This window comes from Podarcis tiliguerta (genome assembly GCF_965153285.1).
Source record: "Podarcis tiliguerta genome assembly, chromosome: 1".
NCBI lineage: Eukaryota > Metazoa > Chordata > Lepidosauria > Squamata > Lacertidae > Podarcis > Podarcis tiliguerta.
In genome coordinates this window covers 72,718,159-72,741,332 of record NC_139534.1, presented here as the reverse complement: position 1 = coordinate 72,741,332, position 23,174 = coordinate 72,718,159, and the positions used below count along the sequence as shown (strand labels likewise).

General features: G+C 38.7%; 1 protein-coding gene and 1 long non-coding RNA gene across 4 annotated transcripts in view; one reads left to right on the top strand and one right to left on the bottom strand.

The window, feature by feature from the left end:
• MPPED2 (metallophosphoesterase domain containing 2) overlaps positions 1-23,174 on the bottom strand; it is a 121,380-nt gene that overhangs the window by 75,497 nt on the left and 22,709 nt on the right. For all 3 annotated transcript variants that reach the window (XM_083441789.1, XM_083441791.1, XM_083441790.1), the window contains exon 3: positions 6,238-6,419. In XM_083441789.1, the coding sequence (XP_083297915.1) occupies positions 6,238-6,419 (182 nt within the window). The remainder of the gene's footprint in view (positions 1-6,237; positions 6,420-23,174) is intronic.
• Positions 1-23,174, top strand: part of LOC310682362 — a 599,763-nt gene that overhangs the window by 556,536 nt on the left and 20,053 nt on the right. The window lies entirely within an intron of this gene.

Below are 23,174 nucleotides of genomic sequence, written 5' to 3'. Positions count from 1 at the left end.
TTTTTTTTGCATCAAGAGACAGGCTTAAAGTTTAAAATTTAAACTGACAATCAGCTTGACTCCTCATCAGTATTTGCAGCTCAACTTGAAACTTTCTTGAAAACTTTGCTTTGTTGTGGGTTTTTTTTGGCTCCGTTTTGCATGACAAAGGTGAGCGCCACATAATTTAGCTATTCACACACATTTCTAGCTGGGCTTCCACTTTCACTTTGCATGCTCATTATGCACTGGAGTGGAGAAGAACACGAGCTTTATTTGAAAAGTCTTTCAATAAACATCCCATGTGGCAGTCATAACTTAGAACTGTGCAAGCAATGCAAACATTTGCCAGGAGCAGGCATATTTTTAGGGATGGTAGGTAACAAGGCAGTGTGCAATCCAAGAGGGATAGTCCAGAGCCCCTTATGATGTTGCAGACATTGCCGGTGCAACTTTTGCATCACACAGCTCAAATGTACTAAAGCTAAGTACAGCTGCTCAGGGTGGCAAAATATTTTTGGACAGTCCTGAAGAAAATGTGTTAACAAAAGGAAACCACAGCAGCAATACGTGATACGACAAAGCTAATAAATGACATAAATGATCTTCTTTCTGTTGGGAGTTCTGTATGATAACATGATTTCAGAATTTGATAACAAAAAGATAACCACATAGGAAGCCAACCTAACTGAAAGTAGCAAAGGTCCTCTATAACATTGGTAAAGGATTACAATGCTAGGACCATTTAGTTACAACATATTTTTATACTTCACCCTACACAGTACAGGTAACTTGTACGGGTAGGTGAGAGAGGAAGGAAGGAAGGAAGGAAGGAAGGAAGGAAGGAAGGAATGGAGAGCAGTGGAAACCCATTCTCCATCTATTTATTTCCCATACACACACTTCTGTACAAAGCTGCAATCATGGGCTAACCCAGCTTTGGAGTGGTAGCACAAGGGCTCTAGCAACATCCCAGAGTCTAGCTTAAAGGTCAGGTAGGCTGACCTCCATCTTGCAGGGGTTCCTGGCTTTACTGCTTTTGTGTATATGTGTGGTCTCCTGAAACCATACCCTTGCATAAGATGTGAGTTAACCTGTATCATGAGACTGATTTTAATAACCATATTTATTGTTTTTCAGCTACTTCCAAGTACACAGCATGGCAAGAAATATTTTGTATTATGCCACAAGTGCTATAATTACATACTTTCCAATGCAAACTGATACAAGCCTATTCAGAAGCAAGTCCCATATGTTCAATGGGGTTTACTCCAGGGAAAGGGACTCTTTAAGGTATGCTTGCTCTATATACAGCTACACAGTAAAGGTAGAAATGTGAATTGTACATCTGAGAATGTATGTGGACAAAACATACACTAGCCATCACATAATAATTTTAATTCTTCCCTTAGCCCATAATGCTGTGTTTACTGCAAGGTCAGTTAAGTTACTATAAGGGATTTTTAATGAAAACAATTATAAATTTAAAGTAACTGTGTTTAAAGCATTTAACAGTCACTAGGGTCAAGTGATTACAGCAGTTACAAGACCCCTGGGATATGTTCACACCAAAACAAAGTGAATAAATTACCTCAGCAGGCGTGTGTAATCACTAAGTGACCACAAAGGTCATGCAGTGTACAAGCTAAGACGACTTTCATGCAAAACCAATAATGAAAATTTATCAGTCAAGGAGAAGGAGAAGAAACTTAAGGGCTGCAATGCTACACACACTCCCCTGGGTGTATGCCCCCCCCCCTTGAATCCAAAGGGACTTACTTCTGAGTAGACATGTATGTGAAGGAAGAATCAAAGTTAGCTGATGGGCTAATGAAAAGCAGAGATGAGAGGTAGAATGACAGGCTTGGATAACAGTATATAGGGATAGTAAAGGAATCCATGAGGAGGAAGAGGAAGGGGAAGGAATAAACTTTGATTAGTTACACTGAAGATCAGATTCTAAACTGTTCACTCAGCTAGACTCTTAAGTAGGCTTTTCTACTTAATTGACTATAAATTGGTTTCCAGACTCAATTTAATATGCTGGCTATGACCTTTAGATTTCATGCTCCTTTCCATACAGAGGATGGTTTGTTACCCAGGATAGAGCATTTTTGGCAGTTCTTGGGAAGGTTTGTTCAGCTCATCTCCTGCTCATTCTTTTTGTATCAAGCCAAGTTTATTCTTGTTCTGAAAGCCCTTGCGGCCCTCCGATTCTTGCTTATTGTCTGAAGAGGCTGGTTTTTGCAGTTGTTCTCAATAGTTATCCTTTCTGGGCCTTCTACTGTTAAATATTATTCATGCTTTTATTTATTTATTGGATGCTTTCTGGTTGTTGGGTTTACTTTTAGTGTTATTTTGTAGATTTTAACTGCTTTATAGACCTTTTAAATCAGGGCTCAGCAAACCTTTTGATTCAGAAGACCATATGCAACTGACTAGGTGGTTGGGGACCATATACCAGCGGGCATGGCTGGAGCTGGCACTGCCATATAAATATTATTAATACACTACTAGTTGTTGTAGTAGTAGTAATAGTAGTCATCTGTTCCAAAGCATTTAGATGACGGACAATTTAAAATGATTAAAAACCGTCAATATAGCAAATAACACCATAATATTTTTCAGAAGTGAACAATAACAAAGCAAAACAGAGTACAATACAAGCAGAAGACCCAATCAGATTAAATATTCCCAATAAATTATGTTAAAATGCTGTCTGATAAAATATGTTAATACTGTCAAAAATGCAAAAATCTCTTGGGAGAAATGTAACGTGGGTGCCAGGTGAACGTCTTTGAGGAGAGTATCCCCAGGAATAGGGCCACTAACAAAAAGGCCACCTCTCTTTATGGCCACCCTCCAAATTTCAGTAGGAGGAGGCACAGAGGAGGGCCTGCAGGGATGATTACCTTATGACACAGGCAAGTGCATATGGGAAGAGGTGTCCATCAAGCATTGGGTTCCCAATTTGTGTAAGGCTTTATAAAAACCAGCACCTTGAATTGGGCCCAGAAACACACTGGAACTAGAATAAAATATTCTGATCACCTAATCCCCAATGGCAACCTTGCTGCTAAATTCGGTATCAGTTGAACCAAGGACAACACCATATTTAACACATTGCTGAAATCCAAACATGAGATTACCAGAGTTAGATTGTTAGTGCTAGGTTATCAGCATTCAGATAGAGGACCTAGCTGGACTACCAGACTAAAATGGCATCCACATGTACCCTTCAATGACAGCAACTGATTGAATAGTAACCCTATTCTGTGAACCTGATCCTCCAGAAAGAGCGCCACACACTTCAACTTTTTGGCTCTCACCCACCCATTCCTGCAATCAGGCTCTTGCAAAGCACACTGGCTACCACACCTGACTGAAATGAAAAGAAGAGGTAGAGTTAGATGTCATCTGGTATACTGAGGCAACACTCTTCAAAACTCCACTCAGTGCTTTCCTGTAGAAGTAAATGGTATAGGCCTGCAGTGGTGTCCAAACTTTTTTCAAAGAGGGCCAGATTTAATGAAGTGAAGGGCTGTGGGGGCCAACCAAAGAACTAACCTTTTCTTAGGATTGAAGTTGTTGAGCCTTTTTTAGGATTGAAATTGTTGAGGGGCCGGATTAAACTGACCAACGGGCCGAATTAGGCCCCCAAAACGGACTTTGGACATAGGGGTTAATACTGAGTCCTGAAGAACCTTATTCTGTAGGTTCTACAAGGCCAAGCAAGAAACCTCCAGCACAACTTTCTAGGATTGACCATCCAGGTTAGGAGCAAAACGACGATTGCAAATCTACCTCTTGCCTGCACAAACATCCCAAACATATACCATGACCGATGGTATTAAAAGCCTCTGGGAGATCAAGAAAAGCAAGCAGAGTCACAATCCCTACACAAATTATCCCTCACAGGGCAAACAAGTTACTCATGGTACCAAAATTAGGTCCAATGCCTGATTTAAATGGATAAATCAACAAGAGAACCTGGATCTGATCAGTGGCCAAGTATTCTAGAACTTCATCTGGGAAGGAAACATTTGCCATTGGTCTGCAGTTATTGAAATCTTCTGGCCCAAGGAAAGGTTTTTTCAGGTGCATCAAACTACCATCACATTCAGGCAAGTTCAGTACCACTTCCTCTTGTACTGGTGAATTTATAACCTGCTTGGCCCAAAAAGGTTTCATTCCCAGATGGATTTTATAAGCACAAAGAGCAAGGATCAAACACGCATGTGGTCAAATAAGCCTAAACAACAACAGCCAGAAACAGCACCAGCTGAAAAACATCCATTAATACTGGACTGGACAGTGCTCTGGACATCTCCATAAACTGACCTGCCAACAATGTGAATGCTAACTCCAGACTACTGCAAACAATTTATTTAAATAATTAAATAGGAAGGCAATCCTGATACATGGCATATAGCTGTCATGTGAATTAATTAGGCAAAGTATATTCCATGATACACTGAGCATGCTTTGGCCTTTGAGATATACTGAGGTAGAACAGGGCTAGAGAATCTGTGACCCTTCAGTTGTTGTTGTACTCTAACTCCCTTCAGCCCCAGCAAACATGTCCAATGGTCAGGGATTATAGGAGTTGCATCTGGAAAGCAAGAGGTTCCCTAGAGTGGCAGAGAAGCTGACCACAGCTCTGCTCTGTGGCTCCTGGAGATTATGGGAAGATTAGTCAACTTTTGCGTCTGCAACCTTGAAGAGGAGCAATTATGAAGACACTCTGTTTTGTGACTGTATTTTATTTGATTTTTGTAAACTACTCTACAAGCAAATTTTGATGAAGCAGAGTATGATAATGATATAAACAAATATTTCAAAGTAATTTCCCAAAGCAAATTCAATTTAGACCGTTCCCTACACTCTATCAGAAGGGAGCTTTATCCTTATGAAGCAATGCTGCAACTCAAAACAGCATGCATAATATTAATGAAGACAGGATTGTCCTTAAATTATTATAGCCACGAACCATTTCAAATATAAGACCAACACCGTTAGTATTCAGTCCCAGTACCAAGAATTGTAGAATGGGAAGGGACACCAGGGGTCATTTAGTCCAGCCCCCTCCAATGCCTTCAAAGGCAAAAGAAATGGAGAAACAATGTCCAAAGTAAGACAAAAGGTTTACAAATCAAATTGGAATGGGGAATAAACTGGAAGATGGTCGATATAGACAGAGAGGGGGATAAAGGGTAAAGAAAAGCCAAAATGTGGAAGAACTATTTCTTTCCTTTTCTTGTTAATCCCCACCCCAACAAAAAAAAAAATCCTTTTATGAAAAAAAATTCACTTTTCTCATCTCCCCAGGGGCTTCCAAGGGAATCCAGTGGGATTTAATGATGCCATTAGGGGCCTTTAGCGACACGGTCACTAGACACAAGCCGTAAGAGGGCAGTGTCAAAGCCATGTTTTAAAAGGCTTTTTCTATAATGATGCAGTTTCATTTAGACAAGTAAAACTTTTTTCGAAGGCTAGTTCATTCTTAAGGGTCAACTTGCCATTTTAGTCTTCTTACTACCCTCCTCTCCCTTTTTGAGCTAATCTCCCCAAGTTACCTAGGCACACACAATTGGCCTCAAGATTTCTCACATGACAGAGATACCCAATACCTCGATTTAGAGCTATCATTGCTGTCTTTCATTTTACTTGTTAAACCATTATGCCAACTTATTAGAGGCTCACTAAGATCAGTGGGCTGTTAGGATATACTTAGCAAAATTCAGCTAGGCAACAGGTGCCTTGCTCCTTGGAGACTTGAATGCATATGAGAAGCCATCAGTCATAAGGAGGTTAATATGCTTGCACCCCTTTATCTGAAACATATGTCCATCTCACAGCATTTTGCTGCTATAGAGACCCTTTCGAGGCACATTTTCTACCGCATAAAGTAGGAACAGTAGTTATATTTTTGCTAATCATTCATCTTTTGCACAGGGACAGAAACTCAGTTAACCACCAGAACAGGAACAGCAGGGTGGTTACAGCTGCCCCTCCAACTATTCAGCTTTTGTCATCGTGTGATACCAAATGACTGAGCATCAAGTACTGAAAATATAAGAACAAACATATAAATCCATGCTCAATTAACAGAAACATGTTTTGACTAGAAAGAGAACATAGCACAATGACAAGGCTAGGGGTAAATGTTCTTCAAAGCTTTAACACAATTAGGAGGCTGTAAGTGACACTTGGATCGCAAAGGTTAATTGGGGTCACCAAAATGCAGTAATTCCTTACCTAACCAGTCATTAAACTTCTTAACCTCAGAAGGCAGCCCCAACTCAGTGAAATCGCCCGTATGAAGCAAGATGTCCCCATAAGGCATCTGGATTCCATCTGTTCTGGAGTGTGTGTCTGAGATGCAGACAAACCGCGTGTGGCCTGCTGGTTTCGGGGTGTCATATGGAATAGGGTCGACCCTAAAGCAAACATAAAGAGATTCCATCAGAATTAATATTTGCTACACATGTTGAACACATTGGGCACAATTCATTCAAAATATAGGTGCAGCTTATATGCGTGCAGAATTTCCACAGGTTACAGAACCCTGCTTTTAAAATAGTAGGCGCATGCACAAGCCATTGTTGTAGATGGCACAATGGAATGTTAAACAGAATGGGATATCCGCATATTCTTCACATATGCCCATCCAACTCTCTCAACCCAATCCATGATCCTAGAAGATATAACTGGATGGCAATATAGGGAAGCATGTTCATATTATCAATTTCGCTACTGTCCCATCATGCTGTCTGTGTGCATGACTGGCATACAGATAGATAAGAAGGGAGGAAACAGGCCTATGGAAATCTTCTGCATGAATTCTCTGCACCAACTGTTCGGGGAGATTGTTCCAATTATTTCATAATGTAAATGTTAGTCTACAGCATAGATACTGTACCGTACCCAGCATCGTACAACTTTTCTCTTGTTAAACAGTACTATATTAGAATGAAATCCTATGCACGTATGCCCAGAAGTCCCATTAATTCAATAGAACTTACTCCCAGGAAGGCATTTAAAGGATTGTAGCCTTACCCATTTAGTTATGAAGTGCTTTACAGTGTTTACCAGGTAGCAAGCAAATTGTTTATCATATACAGCATTTTGAGTTCAAAAGATATACACAAACTTACCAGCCTTGAAAGTATTAAAAAAAAAAAAAATCCAGAATGAAATGTGGACCTTCATAATTTAATTCAGAGGGCCATATTTATGAAAACAACTGACAATACATTATCAAGCAATTAGAAGCATGAGCCATTCACTCATACATGCAATGGGAAAACCTATTTCATCATATAAGGCTTATTAATCCAGCAAAACTTTTATTCACCAGGAAGAGCAATCCTAATGAGGGGTTGGGGAGGGGCAGAGCAGTGAAAGAGCCTGCTGGCTAAGATAGAATTCAGGGGCCCTCCCCCATGGTCAGCTCAAGACTGGCACAGCTGAAGGACCCAAGGATTGTAGGATTTTGGATCCAGCAGATCTAAAACCTCTGTTGCCCCACTGTGAAATGTCAGGTTTTGGGGGCTTTCCACTGACTATTGCCCAACAGGATTGGTCCTCTCTTAATGGAAAGGACACTTTGTTGCATCCCAGTTCTCCCACCACCCAGCTATTGATACCAAGGGATAGGGTTGCAGGCTTAATCCAACACAAATAGTTGACAAATAGGTAAGTTATTGCCCTGTTGCCAGAATGCAAGGCATAACCATTAATTCTTAAATAACATCTATATTTTGTGTTGGTTTTGTGCCTCCTTCTCCTTTTAGATGGTAAAGGTATTATCTATAATCACAGATTTTGCTTACTCTTGCATATATTGTTAAGCAGAAAGCCAAAATAATGGGTTGACTGAATAATTATATGGCCTATATAAACGTTTAGCAAATCTGAACAGTAACATACAATTAAATGGATTTTCCCCCACAACGTTCATAAATTAATAAGGCATTTATCACAGACAAAATTCACTTACTGAGACTATTCTGGCAACCTAGGTGTAGCTGTGATTATGAACGTAGCATATGTTTATCTAGTGCCTTCCTTCCTGTGTAATAACAGTGGGTGATTTTTTCCCCTTTTAATTTTCTAGAAAAAACACCAGAAAGTAAACATCTGGTGCTTTATGGCTACAATCTTATCGACCTCGTGTCACTTCAGTAGAAAATGAACTTCTGCTTTCAGTGCTATAGAGTACCTTGTTCAGGTCTGTGTCTCTGTGTTAAGGTTGAATAAATACATCAGACCTGTGACACTCCCTTTTGCTTATATTTTTGGTTCCCTATATTTCCCTAGCTTCCTCCAGCTCATTCCCAAACACATTTGCTATTTTCAAATTTCTTTTTCCCTATAAGAACGGCTGGGTAATGGGACAGATGGGGAGAGAGAGACAGAATACGTTAGAGGCAGAAGCTGAGTGAATAATGAACGGACACAGACCCTGCAATCATAATCTGAGGCCCTTTTTGTGTGCCTCCTCCATGACAGATCTGCAGGATGGCAACAGGAGAACAGGTGTATCCATTTGTGGAGGTTGTCCCGGGGGAGGCTTGCCTGACACCTTCATTATGTATTTTTAGGTGCTACTAGGCAAAAATGTTTCTCTACAACCAGCCCTTGGGTGGATTGACATTAAATGGCCTTTTAAATGTGTTTGTGAGTGGGGAGTTACTGGTTTATGTTTCTTTTATTGTGTATTTTGGGTTCTCCTTTGGTAATCTCACCTTGTGATTCCCTATACATTTAAGGGTCTGTAGCTTTTTCCTGCTAAAAATGTATGTGTAAAATACATGATAGGTTTGCACATTTTTGGCCGCAGCCCCGATTCAGACTGACAACACACAGAGAAGCTTTTCCTGGTATACAAATAAAAGAAAAGGAAAATATCCACCTGGCTAATGTCCCCTGCCATTACATTAAAGGGGGCACTGTTAATGAAGATTTTATATTAAAGATGTATGCCAACCTAAACTAAGAATTCCAGTGATGTTGATATTAACTAGAACCTGCCAAAACTTTGATCAGGGAATAGGTTACAGGAATTGACAGGTTACAAGAATTGACAGGTTAACTGACTTCCCCAGTGTATCAGCAGCATAGCTTGAAAGAAAATCCAATAGCAATGACTCTGCTATATAACTAGTAATCCCTTAATGCAGATCAAAGATGTGTTCCGAAATATCCAACCTCTTTATAGGATTCTTCAAGCTACTAAACCTGAAGTCAAAGTCAAGTTCTTCAAACTCTATAAAACAGAAGAACAAGCCCACCCATGGTGTAATTCTATCAATTTGAATTAAGTATCTGAACGTTACAGCAAGAAGATCTTCTTCCAAGAGGAGTAATGCTGACAAGCTCTTAACCCTAACCTTTTTGGCAAGGACTACAGTAATAACAGTGTCTTAATGAGAGAAATAAAATGGCATTGGTTCAGACCTCAGGATAATGAATTGAACTTCATATACTATGTTATAGGATGGCACTTGTGGATGGCACAGTTCTCAAGAGTTCCAAATGAACTGATGATACGAAAGAGGGAAAGCAGAAAGGATTCATAATCTTGATGAGGTACTAAGGTCTTGCTCAGGTCATTATTTAAACTGAGACAGCTAAGAATTAACTCAGAATAGCATTTGCACACTTCATGCAGGAGAACCTGAAGCTGGTACAGATATAATCTCCATTGTGTAGACACTGCTGAAAACACTCTCCCTGTGGTAAGCAGAAATTGTATCTCAATTCTAACATTTCCTTGTCTTTGGTCATTCAATCATTCCTGTGCGGCTTCCAGTATATGTGAAAAATTCAGGAGATATTCATAAATGACATAAATATGTTCCAACATGAGCCAGAAGAAATGGACTTGAATCAAAGTGGAATGTCTTCTTGATGGTCCTGGGTGATATTTTTTCTTCTTCTGACAGAAGTTCTATGTATAAGACTAGCATATAGCATAAGCGTCAGAAATTTGATAAGTGCAATTTTCCCCTACCTAAAAGAGTCTGTGATAGGAACAGCTGCACCTGCTGAATATCTACCTGACATGCAATTGATAGCACAGTGTCTGTCAGGAAAATGCTGGCAATCCCAGGCTTATTGCCAGACTTGTGAAGCTATAACAAGGGCCCAATATACAAGGACTGTGTAGTAATGTGTATCTTAAATAGTTGTGTATCAATTATTAATAATATCAAATATCTCTTCACAGTGACAAGGCAACAATGTGTGAAGATGATGATTGTTATTTATCATTAACAGGTAACCTTTAATCACAGATACTTGTATCCTGTGATTTTACTGTAGAAACGTGTAATTTGATGTTAAGTCACATGCTTGGTTTCACCATTCCTTTAAAATAAAACAAAGTTTGTATTCCTTAAGAATGCAAAAGATAGGTTTGGAAATGTATGTTAAATCAAAGAATGTGATGCAGTTTATATAAAATAGCAACGCTAATTCAACACTGGACATAATTTAAAACATAAGCTACTAACTCCTAATGGTCAAAGCTTTAAATAGTTTCTCCCCTACACAGAAATCAAAGTTACACAAAATAGGTAAATAATGTGCAAGTATTTTCTTAGTGAGACAGTGATTTACATGAGCCTATGTAGTAGACTTCGGACCTCAAGTCACTGATTCCAGTCCAACACTATGTTCAGTTACTGGATCACAAGGGCTCCCGTGACATCATCATGCAAGCACTGAATCCAAGTTCAAATTTGGGAAGTCATACATTCAGGGCTGAGAATCAAGTACATATAAGTCATGTTCATTTCAAGTTTGCATTGTATCAAAGAGTTTCTCCAGTCATGAAGTCTATGCATCAAGGTTGGCCAAACAGATGCCTATGGGAAGCCCACAAGTGACAGCTCTACTTGTGGCTCCCAGCAACTGACATTCAAAGGCATGGATACAGAACACAGCCATCATGGCTAGTAGCCTCATAAAGCCTTTTCCTCCAAGCATTTGTGTACAGTGGTACCTAAGGTTAAGTACTTAATTCGTCCCGGAAGTACATACTTAACCTGAAACTTCTTAACCTGAAGCACCACTTTAGCTAATGGGGCCTCCTGCTGCTGCCGCGCCGCTGGAGCACAATTTCTGTTCTCATCCTGAAGCAAAGTTCTTAACCTGAAGCACTATTTCTGGGTTAGCGGAGTCTGTAACCTGAAGCGTATGTAACCTGAGGTACCACTGTTATCCTCTTGTAAAGGCATTGGTAGCCATGCTATACCTACCTTATGGAAATGATTACCACAGTTTAACAGTGCTGTGTGAAAAATGCACTGCTAAAATGAGCTCCTGCTCTCCACAGAATAACTCTGAAATTGAAGCTAATTTTTACTTCCCCAAATATTTGGTCAGAAGGATGATAACTTTACCACATACTTGTACTATAAGAAAGCTGCTGTGCTTCCTTTTCTAGAAGCAAAATTTACAGTGCAAAAGAGAGCTTCTGTAGTGTCTTTGCAGAGGTTTCATTTTCTAACCTAAAGGCGTCCCCCTCTCCAGGGATAAGATGCAATTCAATCTTCATTCCATCACAGAACGACTTCGCTGCTTCACAAAAGGTACCAGTCATGCCGGCTGCTCTGCTATATGATTAAGCTTTCCTTCCACAAAAAGACAGAACCGCAGCCAAAACACCAGTTGAAACTGGAGTGGGTTTTTGCCGGGCAAATTACAATTGCCTCCATCTTTACTTGGAGAACAATTCAAAGAGATGTGCAAACAGTTTTGGATATTGGATAAATTTCCCCAATAGCCACATGGTATAAGCAACTTTTTGTGACATGTTTGTGATACAGTTGGGTCAAATAGTTGAAAGAGAAGTCAAAAATCCCACTGAGCACGCATAAGTCTTTGGGCATGCCTAAATAGCTTTTTTTGGATCCTGACTACAGCTCTTCATCAAACTATATTTTGATTGGCTTTAGGCAAAAACATTTAATATACTGTATTCACTTTTAAGCAACAGGCTTAAGGGATAAGGAATCCTAATGAATAGCAGAGCAGCACCTATTATGTAAACTAGTAAATATGTAACTATGATGGAACATTATGCAAGAGCTGGTACTTGAATGTGATTGGTTTCGGCTATTCTTTCCCTTTACTGCTTTGCATGATATACTCTATTCTTTCCCATTACTCCTTTGCATTGCATCTATTATTTTGACCTTCTAGAATGCCTTGGCAGAAATGTATATAAATGTAAAAGGAAGATGTAAAACATCTGCGGCAAGGAGAAAATGTCTTTTGTTGACTGGATCAATGACCAAGTTTAAGGCAGGAAAAGAGAAATGATAATGAGATATTCTTTCCTTGTGAGCTTCAGGATCACATGCTCCCCCCAAAGAACTTTAGGGGGGGGGCAGAAGCATTTCTGTTAATCTAAACAAATTTCTTAACTAGTTTCACATTAGTTTGAATTATGTATTCATTTGCATAATAAGACAGATCTTATGATGGAGTCAGTGAACCCACAATCCAACAGTGGGTTCTGGGTACAAAGTGTTAGCATAGTTAATTTTCCAAAGAGTCCACATCTGAGCTAATACCAATACAGTATCTGCATAGCAAGAGCAGCTAAATCTGTTTATCTGCTAAAATGTGACTGTACGCAATTTTGTGCGTGATTTTTTTAAACTAACAGTCTTATTTTATTTTAAAAAATAATAATCAACTTTTGCCCCATGAACAAAAATATTAATTCAAAATAATTTAATAGACAACATTGTCAACAAAGCAACAGCCTGGCATTCTGTTTTGAGAAAGCCCTTCATTGCAAACTTCAGAAATAAGGTTCTGAAATACTCTTACTCTGCTTTTAGGATATGTTTATAACCCTTTCTTCATTTGCGGTTCTCAAATAGCTTGGCCTTGAGCACTGATTACTGTTGCTAACCATTCCTTTCAGAACTACCATAATAATTCCACAGAAATTGTTTCCCCTTAGCATAAAACAAAAATATAGTTGCCCATGAACATTGCTATGCCTTTGTTATGACTCATTCAAAGTGTTTAGTTTAAACAAAACAAATAAAAAGTCAACAGCATTGTAAGAAGGGACCTTGAAGAAAATGGGCCTTCTTTATATTAATATATAATGCTTCTATAATGTAATAAGCAGAGGTTTTGTGGCCAACCACACAGAAAGTTATCTATGTACACTGTGTCTATCCTTCCATCTTCAAAAATTAATGAATTAAGACTTTCTCAGAGGGAATACCTGAGACATTCCCATTTATCATCAGTTTTACTGACTTATGTGGTCAACAATTATTCTTCCTGTGTTAAATCATTTATTTTTCAATGAGTTACAAAAATGAATTATAGTCAAGATACAAAACTGCCTCAAGGTTAGTTTTAGAAACTCAATTTAAAAATTGTTTTACCTTCAATTTTATACCAGTAAAAGACACACAGAGCGAAACATGGCCATAAAGTTAGCAATTATAACACAAGTCAGTTGGGAGTGAAACATACTGAAATGCTTCATTGTACACATCCACAAATCAAAGTTAAAGCCTTACTACTTATTGAGCAGAAGCTGCCACTAATGAGAAAATAAGATTAGCAAACATTTCATATGCAACAGCACATGAGATTTTTGAATATATGAAAACTGCTTTCTAAATTTGTCTCCACTTTCGGTAGTTGGGTTGCAAGACTGATGGTGCCACGCACTAGAGAATGCCAGTTTCTATGCCTAATAAAGTGAGTATGTATCTGCTTATTCTCAAGTGTAAAAGAAAATTGTCAACATATAAGAAGCTCAAGGCCTGAGAAAGAAACAAGCTGCACAACATAACATTTTATGATGCAGAATTAGATTCAGGAAATGTAATTTCACTTATGTGATTTACTTATGGGCAATGCAAATGCAATCTTGCTGATTGCACTTTAAGACAAAAGACTCTGTCTACTTACCGTATTTTTCGCTCTATAAGACGCACCAGACCACAAGACGCAGCTAGTTTTTGGAGAAGGAAAACAAGAAAAAAAAATATTCTGAATCTCAGAAGCTAGAACAGCAAGAGGGATTACTACGCAGTGAAAGCAGCAATCCCTCTTGCTGTTCTGGCTTCTGGGATAGCTGCACAGCCTGCATTCGCTCCATAAGATGCACACACATTTCCCCTTACTTTTTAGGAGGGGAAAAGTGAGTCTTATAGAGCAAAAAATACGGTATTTAGAAATGATTATGGAGCCATGGTAAAAACATGGCTTGCCGTGGCTATTGGAGAACTTGTGGAACAATGTTGGATCCAACCAAGAAGTCCATTAGTATAGGAGAAGGGAAAGTTACTTTTGACTATTCTCCCTTCCCACTAAAACTTCCTGCGTGCCCCCTCAAATTTGTTCCAGAGGGCTGAGGGACACTCCAGAGTAGAGCATAAGGTATTGTGTGGGCTGCAGCAATAAAGGCAGATTGTTAACGTAAGAGAAAGCGAAGCTATTTTTGCCAAAGGAAGGAGAATTCAATCCTGAGTGGAAATGAAGAAGGGAGAGGTAGTATGCATCCCTGATAATGGCTCTCAGCTTGTGAACCCTGGCTTCTAAGAGGCTGTTTTGACCAGGGCTGGATTTATCAATCAACCAGCTAACAAGCTCCTGGCTTAGGGTCCATGATTTTCATAATAAAGCAATGGCTATGATGATCATCCATGTAAAAGTTTCTGTGGTCTGCGGGGAAGCACAGTAGTTTCCGAGCGATCCACACAAAAAAGTACGACAACTGCTGGTCAAGGTGGTAACAGTTAATTATGAGGATGGTGAAGACCACCCTGTTTCAACAGGTGTAGAGTACTGGATGATTTGCTCTGCTTGTTAAGTTGGTGTTTCATCTCATATGTGTATGTGTGTGTGTGCGCGCGCGCATGTGTGTGTATTTACGCTGGCAAATTCTGTATTTTGATCATTGCTCAAATTATGAAAATGTATCTTACTTTGATTGGAAAACATGTCATACAGGCTCGCAACTATGCCAAGAAACAGACACCTCTCTCCAATCAAAACGATTGTGCCCATACAAATGCTGATGGAAACTATATACCATATTTTTCCGTCTATAAGACGCCCCCCATGTATAAGACGGCCTCTATTTTTGGGGACTCCCATTTAAGAAAATGGGGGGAGATCTATCCGTGTATAAGATGCCCCCCAATTTTGGACATTATTTTTAAGGGGGGAACCTAGTCTTATACACAGAAAAATACGGTATGTATGAGGTTTTCCACTCATTTCTATGGAGTAAACCAATCATAAAACCCTTCAAAAGAAATGTGCTGTCTTCATTGAAATGAATAGGGCAAATCTTGTTGGCAACAGACCTTCATGTGTGCACTTGAGTTCCTATACAAAAATTATTTGAGTTGTATGAGCTTGTTTCCAACCACTAGCAAAAACATACCCCTTCAATTTATTGTTTTTCTCCTATTTTGCTATATATCATACTTATTAAAATAAATAAAATGGAACATTGAGGATGGGGGGAGGACACCTCAAGGCTGTGTCTTATACCCAGATGCAAGTACTTCAGTTGTGCAGATTTCTACAGGATTTCTAAGCATATAAGCTTCAGAATTTATTGCTGCCTTTTGGTTCATTCTTATTTTATCTATTTTAGTGGCATAATTATTGATTATTCGCCAGGCTCTTTATAAAATCACTAGCCATCCAGCCACAGAGTAGAAACAATATGAGGTGATTTTATAAACTATCACACACTTTGAATGGTCAGAATGAGGATTTTTCTGAATAACCATCGACCAGAATATTTCACACTACTTGGTCAGCAAATATGAATAACAAATGCAACTGGAGAAATCAGAGTTGGTTCAAATGCTCCATTTACAGAACAAAGAGCTAAATTGGCAATGAATAATTCAGCCAACTCCAGAAATCTTTTGAAATTCCTTTCACGCCGAAATATTCAAGAACGTAGTAGCTACAGACATGGGTATGCTAGAAAATTGGGAGCAATATTAAATTTGGGGGGTTTTAATGGCATGTACACATTTAAAATTTCCTTTAAATGTCCACTAAAGTTGTGGTAAAGGGAACTGTATGTAAGAATACTGCAGTAAGTATTCCACTTGGAAGTTTCTGATTACTGCTGCTACCATCTAATATAAAGCTAAGACGTTATAGCTGACTGCAAACTCTCAAGTTATTGGAAGGCCCTAATCGCCAAGGTAGATTTCTAAAGTAAAGTGATTAATCTTTGTGATTATTTGTACTGCAAGAAATAATGTGAAGTTCCTAGATCTGTGCATCATGGGCTCGTTGAAGCACATACAACTTCAATTGACGCTAGCACTAAACATAAAATGCCCTCTCCAACTGGCTAACTAAAGGATACCGCCGACTACTGCAAACTATTCTGCCCAACAATCACTCATACAGAGTGTGGTGACAGGAGACATATAAACATGATCCAGTGCATTACTTTCCCCTTGACCTTTGATAAATAAACTATGACCAAGACATAGCAAGGGTTGCAGACTTTCTGTCTTGTTATTCCTCTGTCTGCTGAGCATGACCATTTGAAGTATCAAGCCAAAGAAATTAAAAGAAGGTAAAGCCTGGATATGCTCACACCAGGGCAACTGTTTGGTAAAAATCTAACACCATAGGAATTTAACGTGATACCACTGGACATTTAATCTCTCCCACTCTATCTATCTATCTATCTATCTATCTATCTATCTATCATCTATCTATCATCTAAAAGGCAGTTGTACACAGAGCAAACACTATACAGTGGTACCTCGGGATGCGAACGGGATCCGTTCCGGACCCCCGTTCGCATCCAGAAGCAAACGCAACTAGCGACGGCTCGTCTGCGCATGTCACTTTTTGCTGCTTCTGCGCATGCGTGTGATGTCATTTTGAGCGTCTGCGCATGCGCGAGCGGCGAAACCCGGAAGCAACGCACTCCGTTACTTCCGGGTTGCCGCAGAGCGCAACTCGAACGCGCTCAACATGAAGCATATCCACCCCTTGGTATGACTGTAATTGCTACAGGAATATTAGCTGTGACAGTGTTTTTGTTGCTGTGTACTGGAACACAAAGATTAAGGTGATATAAATCATAAGCATGTGTATACTCTAAACAGCTAAACCACGGACTTTTGGTAAAAGGTGCAATTCTTTTTGCTTCTGATACAGGAAATTAAAACTTTTGAAATAAAAAGAGCTGGTGTTAACCTTCTCTCATACTTTACTTCTCACTACGTTATCGGTGTGTCGGAGGGTGAAATGTAATTGAATTTAAGGGGTGCTGTACTTTGCAAACTTCCCTTTCTTATTTTACCGCTCCACGTTGCAGCTCCATGTCGTGCTTTTTGTTCTCCTGGCAAACCACCTAGCCGTTTTTCATTCTTGAGTTTAAAAACAGCTTGAAAAGCACACACTCACATCAAGAATGAAAGGTGGAGCTGTGCAGTGTTAGCTTTGCAGCCTCCGTTCAGCAGAATCACTTCACAATTGCTTGATTTGTTTCCCCAGGGACAGTGTGACATGAATGCCACATGAACTGCCAAACCTGGGAAAGGAACATTTCAATCAGCTGCTACAGTGGAGACTCAGACCTCCAGTTTCCATTGGCCAGATGTTATTTCATGCCCTGTTAGCAACCCTACAGCATGACTATCACTGCTACTTTTTATCTCTTGGCCATTTCAAACATCATCAGCCATGGTCAAATAAAATGAAGGGCTTCAAAAATAAAGTGAATCTTTCTTCCTATGTCAGTCTTTTGCTAAATGAGGTTTGGCTAATGTAATGACACAAAGGATGCCAATGAATTAGAAAGGTAGCAACGATCAAGGAGAAAATATTTATCTGCATACAGTCCAAAAAACATTTCAAGATTTAAAAAATCAGCATTGCAAACTATTCTGTCGGTCATCTATCAATCCACTGCTCCATCGAAGAAGACTACATACTTGCAACGTCCATAATAAATGGTTCCACTTTTGGAAACACATCCTTTTATAAAACTAATTAGGTTGCAATCCTATACAGACATACTGAGTAGGTCTTACTTCTGAGTAGACATTAGACTGTGCTGTTAATAACATAATGAAAAGAATATAAGTCAAATTGAATAACTGGAATAGATTCAACACTAGTCAAATCTATAAGTTGTACTCAACAACTTTTTCATATATATTTATGTTCCATATATATCTGCAAGCACATTAAAATTATTATTTTAACACTTTTTTTATCCAGGAAATTTTTTACCTAATCATGTGACAATTATTAACAATAATCAACAAAACTGCTCCAGAAAAGAATACTACAAATCATAATATTCGGCAAGAAAATATGACCAAATAAATTCACCAGGAATTTATACCAGTCCAAAATAAATTACAATAAAGGTGTACACAAGACATAAATTTGGAGGAGGGAGAATCACATAAGTCATGGACTCTAAATACATGCTTGAAATTATGTTGTGCAAAACAAAGTAAAGACAAATAGCAACTTTGCTCAGTGGACTATGGGTAGGTGTAAAATATGCACATAGAATTACCATAGAAAGGACAGAAATGCAAAAAAACCGAGAGGACAGAGGCTGTCTACTGTGTGTACTAGTACACGCATTAGCAAACGAAAGAACTGGAGAACCACTGTGAAAAAGAATAATAAGGAATGGCTTTCTGAACAATAAAGCAAAAATAATAGTAGTATTCTGAGACGAATGTCATGAACCGCCACCACAAATGTGAATCTGTTTGGTTTGAAACTGTAAAAAGGGGGGGGGAGAAGATGCACGAGAAGAACTGCATAACAACTGAAAAATATCATTAGGAATTAAAAGAAGGGGGGAAATAAGTATATTTGGCTAAAATACCTAAAATATTGTTTTTATAACAAGTTACACAAAAGAAAGAGAATAAAAATTATAGAACCAGCTCATATGTTGTACATTGTATATACCCTCCCCCCAGTTTAAACAGTAATGTGATGTTTTCTACAGTGGCAGAAAGGTGGATTTTTCTCACTTCAGAAACTTCCATCTTTTAATTAATTAATTTGCTTGGGGTTTCTTCTGGCTATTGTTTGATATGTTGCTTTAAATAGTAAGGTGTTTCCCATATTTTTCTTACCCATTCTGATATAGGAAGAGGATTTTTTTTTTCCCAGTTGCACCTGAGGCATGACTATGCACATATCAAGAGGAATGTGACTGGTCGTATATCCAGCTTTTAATAATAATAATAATAATAATCTATAATATTTTTATTTCAACATATATTTGACCAAAAATAATCTACAAAGTCTGTTATGGCTGCTCTCCAACTTCTTGCATTGGTTTTATAAATTTTGTTTTCCCATAGGGTGTTAGGAAGCCACCACTATATGAATTTTAATTTTCCCCTTACGGTTGACTCTTATTAATAATAGTATTGTATTGAACAACCAAGTTGTTCCATTTCTTTAATGAAGTTAATCTGTTAACAGATCTTTCTCACACTTATTTTCAAATGTTGGGGATAGCTAGTTGAAGCATTTGCTATATCCTTTTTTTCATCTGAGTTTTTCAGAAGTTTGCCAAAGGGACTTACTTAATTGAAAATATGGAAATAGTGGTGGCCAGATAGAGTCCAACTTTAATATTACTTGTTGAAATGTGATTATGTGCCCATTAATTAACCAATTTGAAAAGTACCACTTTTTTCAGGGACCGTACTAAACAAGCAATCCTGCAGATTCGTTTGTTAACAGATGCAGTAGGAGAGACGCCCGTGGCTCATTTTTTATTATATTTACACCAACACCAAACTTTCAAAACAGACATAGTGATTGACAAGTAAAGGGAGGCAAGGCTGCATGTTCTTGGTGCGTACCATAGCAGATCCCATAAGTATTTATTACACTTCTTATTTATTACGCAGTTCTTGCTCTGCTGTAATTGCCCTGCCTTGTTAACACGATTTTGGGTAGCACCAACATTTTAATTGCAAATATTTTTCCAAGTCACGATAACAGGCATGATTTCCATTTTGCTAAAGCTCTTTCTACTTTCATCATCATTTAAAAAACAACAACAAACAAACACCAAAATAAATAAATATATTTCAAATTTTTTAAATGCTAAGGGAAAATCTTATTGAAAAATACTGAGGCTGCAATCCTATGCCTCCTACAAGAGAGAAAGGCACACTGAACTCAACAGGACTTATGGCTGGGTAGATACATACAGGATTGTGTATACATTGGTTTTACAATGGTACCTTGGGTTATATACGCTTCAAGTTACAGACTCTGCTAACCCAGAAATATTACCTCAGGTTAAGTACTTTGCTTCAGGATGAGAACAGAAATCATGCAGCAGCAGCAGGAGGCCCCATTAGCTAAAGTGGTGCTTCAGGTTAAGAACGGTTTCAGGTTAAAAACAGACCTTCAGAACTAATTAAGTTCTTAACCCGAGGTACCACTGTACTATGTTTTCCTACATACGAAACAGAAAGGATGAAATAGACATACTCCTTTTGCACAGAAGGCTTTTGGTCTAGCAGAAGATGCAATGAGTACAAAGAGTGAGAGGTGATGTTTTCTTATTCTCTCCTTCCCTTGAAGACCTCTTACATTATTACATAGGATTCCCCAATCTTCTGGAGCAGATTTTGGGTGCAAGGGGCAAATTGAGAAAGCCACTGCCCCACTTTTGATGGCAGGAATATCCCCTGATCTCACAGCCAGCCGCAGAGTTGGCAGTAGCAAAACTGGGCTCCAAGGCAACAAACTTACTCTCTCATGCATATGTATAGCAAAAAGAACTTTAAATATTGTAAGTTTTGCAATAGGAAAAAAAAAAAGATCATTCCAGACTGATCTGTGTTAATTCAAAGCACTTTTAATTCTAACATATCCTGAGCGTTATTACAGTTCCACGAATAGTGGAAGGACAGCCGTCTGAAGATTAGCTGTGCATTGATAAGTTTCCAGCCTGCTATTTTATTAATTTCATAAATAAACAGTAAGAAATTCAATGAGGTGTCAAGGGAAGCATTTCTAGATTCAGTCTGAATGCAGTCCTGGCAAAGTAGCAATCTTCAAAATGGAATGTGAAAGCAGGTCAAACTGTCAATAAAGCCGAGTGGCCTGTATGAGTTATTGCTTTTTAATAATGTAGCTACTGAAGAGCCGTCCTACTCTTATATAAGCCTGGCTTCAATGTTAACAGCAAGAGCAATAGGAAATAAATAATAAGTCAAATAATATATTATACCAAAAAAACACCAATAAAATGCTAAGCTGCAAGGCTTAGCATAAAAATGAAAAACACTAATGGAACATAGTGCAGTTTGCTCATACTATGAGCAGTCTAGAATCATGCATAATGTAACAGTGCAACTGCTAACAGCCGCCTCACACAAGATAATTTACACTTGTTTTTATGGACATGCGGAACTGATCTTTGAAGTTGTCCCTAATGAGATTCTGCTTGGCCCTAACAGCATCCTGAGAGAACATGCCGGGTTTTCTCCCCTGCATCCGGTGCATATTTAAAGTGGAATATAGGCTCATTTAAACTGCCCATGTGGATTCATTCCTTTCCCCTCCCCATAATGAAGGGGTAAGTTTCACACTAGGGGAAACACCAGCATCTCCTACCTCCCAAGTGTTTAAATAGCCCCTGCCACTTTTGCAAATGACCAATAGTACCTGGAAATGGAACAACTCTTCTGTCTACATTTAACCCACCTGAACTCTTAGCTGGGTCCCATAATGTCTTGCAGTGTTGTGGTGCAGTAATTTCAGACCAGAAAGCTCACACTGTGTCTTAAACATTTGATGCTGGCATCTTCTCAGGACTGGAAAATACTTTGGTGTGGAAAATACCTTGTACAGTGGTACCTCGGGTTACATACACTTCAGGTTACATATGCTTCAGATTACAGACTCCACTAATCCAGAAATAGTGCCTCAGGTAAAGAACTTTGCTTCAGAATGAGAACAGAAATCGTGCTCTGGTAGCGCGGCGGCAGCAGGAGGCTCCATTAGCTAAAGTGGTGCTTCAGGTTAAGAACAGTTTCAGGTTAAGAACAGACCTCCGGAACAAATTAGGTACTTAACCCGAGGTACCACTGTACATCTCAGGGTGGTAAGAAATGTGAGGAACAGAAAGCACGAGCCACTTGTACTTTCTAATGCTTGGGCATTGCCTATTGCACAAGTTGTGCAAACGTAGTAAATGTGCGCAGGCACACATATGTCAGTACGTAGCATAGTCTCTACATATTTGGTTTCTATGTATAGAAAGGTATTATATTGTAAAATCATAGATATTCCCCCAAATAAGTAAAAATACAAGTATATTTAATTTACTGTTTAACCCCAAACTATAGAGAGGATATGCCATACAGTGGTACCTCGGTTTAAGAACAGTCATGTTTAAGAACGATTCGATTTACAAACTCTGCACAACCGGAAGTAGTGTCCCAGTTTGTGAACTTTACCTCAGTCCAAGAACGGAATCTGAATGGTGGAAGGCCTCATTAGGGAAAGCGCGCCTCGGTTTAAGTATAGTTTCAGTTTAAGAATGGACTTCCGGAATGAAGTTTGTAAATATGTTAATAATCCAAAATATTGCAAGAGATAAATTGATCTTAGGGAGGAGGGAACCTGAGAAACCTGCAGAACATCTCTGTTAGGCAACCCTTATTCTACAAAATGATCTTAATGATCTCTATATATCCTCATGCCAACATAAACCTATGCAAAAACACTCCTAGTTATCTGGCTATCCAGTGACACTGATGGAACATTTAAATATACTCAATTATTGATGTACTGGAAATGACTCTTAGTTCAGCAGTTTAGATAATATTTCCATTCTCTTTTGCTCTCCTTAGTAGGAAAGCCTGGATCATGGGACTAATTTGTAGTTATGAGACCTCTTATTAATTTTGGTCTCATAGTTAGCAATCCATACCAAAATGACTATATTACAGTTGCTTGTTGCCCTGCATAGACTATAGATCTCTATGAATAGGATAAACCTGAAGGTTTTTAGTTCAGCTTGCTGCACTTTTGTGCTCAAAAGCAAAAGACAACCTGATTATTTTGATTAGACTGAACATGTAACAGGCAGAGAGGTAAGAACAACTTGATCAGGGACTAAGATATCTTCCTTATTACAG